The following is a 7,111-nucleotide window of genomic DNA, read 5'->3' as shown; positions in this document are numbered from 1 at the left end:
TTATAAATAATGATAAATTAATTTATAATATAAATAATTTATAATATAAATAAAATATAATAAAATATGATAGATCTGGTTGATTCCTTGTTCACTGTCTTGAAAAAAATATTTTTAATTTATAATATAAATAATGACAGAAATAACATACTAGATCAATTATTAATTATGTATATACTTCAAAAACTCACTGCCATCGATGCCGACTCATAGCAACCCTACAGAACAGGGCAGAACTGCTCCGGCGGGTTTCAGAGATTGTAACTCTTTACAGCAGGGGTCTTCAAACTACGACCAGTCGAGGAGATTTATTCGGCCCACAGGGTGTTTTTGCCCTGTTTTGTTTTTTTACTTCAAAATAAGATATGTGCAGTGTGCATAGGAATTTGTTCATAGTTTGTTTGTTTTTTAACTATAGTTCGCCCTCCAACCAGTCTGAGGGACAGTGAACTGGCCCCCCATTTAAAAAGTTTGAGGACCCTGCTTTACAGGAATAGAAAGCTCCTTTCACCCCCAAAAGCGGCTGGTGGTTTTGAACTGCTGACCTTGCAAATAGCAGTCCAACACATAACCACTGCAGTGCTAGCGCTCCTTGTACATATTTAATAAAGAGTACATTTATAAATTATTCATTTCTCTTAATTTTTATAGTTTACACTCACCTTCTTATTACATGTGACAGGCAAATTACCAACAAACACAGTTCTCTCATTTTTTAATCTCTCTTCTTCTTGGCTGAGTTGTATTTTCTTTCTTTGATTTACAGCTGAGTGATCTATACCATCAAGTACTTTTCTATCTGCTGCTTTAACATCATTACACGATTGAGAGCTTTTCCTTTTCTTCCCCTGTTTCTGGTGAATTTCTTCTTCCAGATCAGCAAATGTTAGAGCACTTTCCCTTTTTAAGGCAAAACAAGTGTTAGAAATAAAAGCCAGGGAAGTAATCTCTAACAGATGACAATTTTTAAACAGATACTCTCCATGATTAGAAATGCTTCCCAACTACTCTAGCTTTTCTAAATCTCAATTCAGAAATACACAACTCAATCTAAAAATTAAAAGCAACATCTAAAAAGTGGCTAGAATTATTACAAACAAACTTTTCAATTTGAAAGAGGAAAGGTTAAGCTCAATTTTTAAAAAACATACTAAAACTTCCAGGTGAAGCACATGTACTACTGCACTATTTTAAAAGGTTGCTCAAAAATAAATAAATAAATAAAAATAAAGAGGTTGCTCAGGGATCTAAAAGGATCATATACCTATAAAATATTGTCTTTGTAACACTAATATGTCCAATAGGAAATAGACAGATTTCCTGCTTATTTACGTATTGCACTGATAACTGCAAGGTCAGCAGTTCAAACTCAGTCACTTAGGCAGGCTGCTTCCATGAAGATTTAAGCCTCAGAAACCCAAAGGGGCAGTTCTACTCATCTGATAGGGCTCCTAAGAATCAGAATCAACTCTATATGAGTGGGTTTAATGATTCTGTAATATTTAAAGGACTGCTTATCAAATATAATACATTCTGAAACAGCAAGTTCAATGTAAAGTATTGACTCCCATGGGTAGGTACGTATATGTATCAGTCCAAAAAGAGAACTGGGTGGGACTCTTAGGGACTGAGGTGGGAGAATGGGCAGCAGGGATCATAAGATGATTAAATAACTCAACAACCATTGTATTCCTATTCTGGCAAGTTTCTGAGGATATAATGATAAAGACACAATTGAAGGCTTTTCAACAGTGCTCACCACTGTTGTAGAGTGCTATCAAGTCAATTTTGATACATAGTGACCCAATGTGTAAGAGTTAAACTACATTATAAAGTTTGTTGTTTTGCTGTAATCTTTATGGAAGTAGAACATCAGGTCTTTCTCCCAGAGCCACTGGATGGGTTTAAATGGACAACATTTAGGCTAACAGTTAAATGCTGAACCATTAAAAACCAAGTCTACTTCAGTCAAGTTGACTCAGAGTAACCCTAGATAAATGTTTATGGAACCAGATTGCCTCATCTCTCTCCCTCAGTGTGGCTAGTAGATTTCAAATGTTGATCTTCTGACTAGCAGCCTAATGCCTAACCCACAGCACCATTGAAATTCAAAAAAATATATTATTACTATTATCCTATCTAACACAGGAATATAAAAAGAATGTGCCTGAAAAAATAAGTGTTCTTTGGGGTGGGTGGGGGGCAGTACCTTGCACATAGTATTTAATTAATGTTGACTATGATTACTTCTCCAGTGGGCCATAAGCTTCACAGAGGAGAGTACCATGTCCAGTTTTTGGTTCACAATGGTATATAAAATATAGCAGGAGTGAAAGAACATGAGCTAGTACGGGGCACCAGGTCAAGAAGAACAATGCCTTTTAGGGAAATGTCTTTAGATTTTATCCTATAAAAGATTGGAAGGAGAAGGGCAATGAGGATGCTGAGTAATGCTTGCTCTTTGGGCAACAAATCATAAAATAATTAGGAATGATTGGGCTAGGCTGCAGAAGAAACCCAATACGGAATTAATAATGGTGTATATTTTGGAATGGATGACAAACCCAGGGTGTGGTATGACACTGATGAACCATATAACTATCCTCTCATTCTTTAATATTTCCTCCCTTTACTATTATGGTTTTATTTGTTTTACCTCATTAATCATGATAGATTTGTATATGTTCATTTATATATTTAACATATTTCAGTACATAAAAGTCAAGATAGATAACCTTTCAGAAACCATAACAGAAGTAATGGTTCCCTCAGGGTATGGGAAGAGAAAGGAGGGGGGGAAGGGGGAGAATGGGGAGTTGATAGCATTGATGATTGTGTAACTCCTCACAATGGGATTAAAAAACAGAATTGTATGTGAATGGATATATTGGATGGTGTGAAGATATGGCAATAAAATTATTGTAAATAAATACACAATGGTGTATGTTTAAAAAGAAACAGCCAATCAAAACAAGGGAAGAAGTGAAGACCACAGATTTAAAAGAAAATGAAAAAAAATCGCTTCATCAGAACGTGGCACCTAATTCGATATGCAGGTAGAGGTAGGATAAGGGCAGGAAGACTCCTGCACACCTGGTTTAGGGAACTAGAAGAATGACGGTGCCAAAGAACAGGTTTGATGCACTTGTTGAGTTTGAGGCTCTCTGAATTTGAGGTGTATGTGGAACATATAGAAGCAGGTGATTTTTAAGGCAAACAAAATCAGAGATAGGTTGCCCAGAATGGAAGGAGAGAAAAGGTCATGAGATAACCATGAACAGAATCTTTACTGAATCAATACTGAGTGGTCACAAAAGGTGCCTGAGAAGGACCATATACAAGAAGGGTATAATGAGAAGAGACTGTTAGCAAGACTTCAATAGCTCCAAGAAAAAAAGCAGCTATCTAAATTTAACATCAAGGACTAGTAAGGCCAAGGCTATTCTGCCTACCAATTATGATAATGAAGTAGAAGGGACACCCTGAGAACTATTGCAGGGTCATGGTCTGAGTAAAAATGTTTTTAAGAAACCCTAAAACTTAAATATGTGGTATACACAAATAAATAGTTCAATAATCTTGGATGAGACGGAAGATGTATCTGAGAAAAAAGGTTAAAGAATTACATACATAAAGTAAGGTTCATGCAATAGAGGTCTGCAGAGCTGGCCCCAATCCCAACTACGTAGACACCCCACTCCCTCTCCCCATAAGAATTCACCTCAGAGGACAGCACTGAAGCTACAGCTCGGGGAGAAGGGCACATCTGATCAGAGAACACAAGAACAAACTAAGAGGGAAGGAGAATGGAACACATCCTGGCCCACCAAGCCATGAGGACGATATTCCTGCTCACAGCAGCCAAGGCACAAAGAGGACCATAGGGTCTGGCCCCACTGTGAGACATGATGTCCCTCACTGACCCATAGCACTACAAGGGACAACACTGTAGGCACAGTGCGGGAACTGTTCCCGACCACACCAGGGCAAAACACTAAGGATGTGCAACAGAGCAGCAAGGGGGGGCAAAGCAATGAAGTCCCCAAGGAATACCAAAAATGGACTTTGGGGTCAGGGCGTGGCACCCCATTAGATGGACTGGAAAACACTCCTAAAGGTCAACAAACAGACTTGGAACTATTTATAAGCTTTTCTTTTTGTTGTTGTTTTTCTCTTGTTTTTTGTGCGTATCCTTGTCTCTGTATGTCTATCTAGATAAAAGAGGTGGGATAAACAATCCTGAGGAGAAAACAACGGACCAACAGTTCAGGTGGTGGGGGTCAGGGAGGGGACGGGGACACAGGAGAGGGTGAAATGGGTGAAAGGAAGTGCTTAACATGCCTGGTAGGGTTTGATCAAGGGTAAAGTAACCAAGAGGAATTACTGAAACCCAAATGAAGGCCAAACATGATAGTGGGACAAGAGGAAAGTAAAAGGAAGTAAGAGGAAAGAAATAGGGCGGCAAAGGACACTTATAGAGGTCTAAATACAGACCCGCACACATGTAAATATACTTATATATACGATAGGGAAATAGATCTATGTACATATATATTTATATGTTAAGTATTAAGGTAGCAGACAGACATTGGGCCTCTACTCAAGTACTCCCTCAATGCAAGAACACTTTATTCTAATAACCTTGCATTCCATGATGCTCACCTTCCTGACACAATTGCTGAACACAATGCGGGTGCATAAGCAAATGTGCTGAAGAAAACTGATGGTGCCCAGCTATCAAAAGACATATAGCATCTGGGGTCTTAAAGGTTTGAAGATAAACAAGTGGCCTTCTAGCTGAAAAGCAACAAAGTCCAAATGGAAGAAGCACACCAGCCTGTGTGATCATGAGGTATCGATGGGATCCAGAACAAAAAAAAAATCATAATGTGAATGAGGGGAATGCAGAGTAGAGACCCACAGTCCATCTGTAGACAACTGGACATCCCCATACAGAAGGGTCACAAGGATGCCAGTGAGGGTGCTGTATAGCACCGATGAAACATACAACTTTCTTCTAGTTGTTTAATGCTTCCTCCATCCCACTATCATGACCTCAATTCTATCTTACAAATCCGGCAGGACCAGAGCATGCACATGGGTACAGATAAGAGCTGGAAACACAGGAACCCAGGACCGATAAACCCCTCAGGACCAATATTGAGAGTAGCCATCCAGGAAGATTAAGCGAAAGGTGAGGGGAGAAAGGGAGACCTGATCACAAAGATCTATATATAACCTGTTCCGGGGGCGTGGACAACAGAAAAGTGGGTGGAGAAAAAGATCGGTGCAAGGCGTGAGAAAAAAAATGTATAAATTATCAAGGGTTCGTGAGGGAGGGAGGGTAGGAGAGGGAGGGGGAAAATGAGGAGCTCATACCACGGGCTCAAGCAGAAAGAAAAGTCTTGAAAATGATGATGGCAACAAATGTACAAGTGTGCTTGACACACTGGATGTATGTATGGATTGTGATAAGAGCTGTATGAGTGCCCAACAAAATTTTTTTTTTTAAGTAAGGTTCACAGTGGTTTGTTTAGAACTTTTTACCCCCTGTGCGGGATATATGGATTCCATTCCTGGCCAGTGCATTTCAGGTGGAGAGACAAGCTATCATGGTGATTTATATGCTGTTATGACATTTTATAGGATTCAGAGAAGTTTCCAGACTAAGACAAACTAAGAAAAATAGCTTAGCGAGCTACTTCTGAAAACCAGCCAATATGAAAACTGTATGGATCACAAGTGTGATCACAACTGATCACAGGTATGACAAAAGCAGCGCTTAGTTCCATTGTGAAAATGGTCACCCTAAGTCTGAGGCTGACTTTTTAACAGCTAACATATGACGGTAGATATGAAGGTAAGTCACAACAAAGTATTGCTACAAAAAAATCATTAGCACCTTTAATATATAACACTAACAAATTGAAACTATTGTTTCTTAACATAGCTCGTATCCAGGTCTGTACACTTATGAAGGTGCTGCTTCCACGTCTCTGACCTTGCCCCCAAAGCACTCTGTCCTCTCTGACTCACACATCAAAACAGCCACTTGTACTGTCTTCCTTTTCAATATTGTTTAGCTTTAGGGACAAAAAGAAACCTGGAAGAGCAAGATAAGGACTACAGGATATATGAGATAAGGTTTCCCAGTGAATTCTAGAACAGCCCTTGTGACCCTTGAAAAATGGGCAGGTCATTGTCATGATGAAATTAATTCCTTTGTGCAACCTTCCTAGCCTTTTCTCACCAATTCAAGTTTCAACGTTCTTGAAATATAATAAGTCCTGATGATCATACTGAGTCCTTCGAGAAAACCTATCAAGTTTACCCCTTTGTCCTTACCTAATTAGCAATTTAAAACTTCATTTAAAAAAGACCAAAAAACTATCCCTTTGGCATTCCAGAGTACAGTCACCATAACATTCTGGCCTGAACTCTCTGCCTTGATTTCAGTGGGCCAGCAGATGCCCTTGGAAGCCACTATTTCTTATGATTGGCACCCTTTTGTGAAGGTACCCTAATGAGACTAAGACAAACTATTACTGACAGGACCTTCAGAAAGCGTTGCAATGAGATGCCCAGCTGTGCCACCGCTGTGGCTCCAAGGCCTAGCGTCTCCACAAGTCAACCGGTGGCAAATGTGGCTGCCCTGCCAAGCAGAAGAGAAGAGTACACCTGGAGTGCCAAGGCTAAAAGATAAAATACCATCAGTGCTGGTCAGATGAGACACCTCAAAACTGTCTCCCACAGCTTCAGGCTTGGATTCCATGCCAAACAACTCCTAAACCCAAGAGGGCAGCTGTTGCAACATCCAGTGCATCTTAAAGATTTCAGCCTTTAGTTGTGCAATAAATGTTCTCGCATTAAAAATGCATTAAAAAAGAACCACCACCACACATTTTGTTTTTAGGAATTTGAACCCTGGAAGTAACACTATTTTACATAAACCATAACGTAGTTCTCCCATTCTGTATTTCGTAGCCAAAAACGCTATATGCTGTCTATTTAGATACAATCTGCTGTTTGTACCACTGTATTATCCTAGCTTTTGTCTACCTTATTATCAGGCTTCCCACATTTGTACACTCTTCAAGTATCTAATTTCCTT

The 7,111-nt window shown here is 39.3% G+C and overlaps 1 protein-coding gene across 1 annotated transcript in view; it reads right to left on the bottom strand.

Annotated features, from left to right (window-relative positions):
• The window catches only part of RBM34 (RNA binding motif protein 34), a 39,163-nt gene that overhangs the window by 24,300 nt on the left and 7,752 nt on the right, over positions 1-7,111 (bottom strand). The window contains exon 4 of the mRNA XM_004712212.2: positions 663-900. Within this exon, the coding sequence (XP_004712269.1) occupies positions 663-900 (238 nt within the window). The remainder of the gene's footprint in view (positions 1-662; positions 901-7,111) is intronic.

The sequence above is a fragment of the Echinops telfairi genome, unplaced genomic scaffold (genome assembly GCF_000313985.2).
Source record: "Echinops telfairi isolate 266 unplaced genomic scaffold, ASM31398v2 ScPeMD7_7424;HRSCAF=8462, whole genome shotgun sequence".
Lineage (NCBI taxonomy): Eukaryota > Metazoa > Chordata > Mammalia > Afrosoricida > Tenrecidae > Echinops > Echinops telfairi.
The sequence above is the reverse complement of the archived record's forward strand: the minus strand, read 5'-3'. Positions and strand labels throughout refer to the sequence as shown.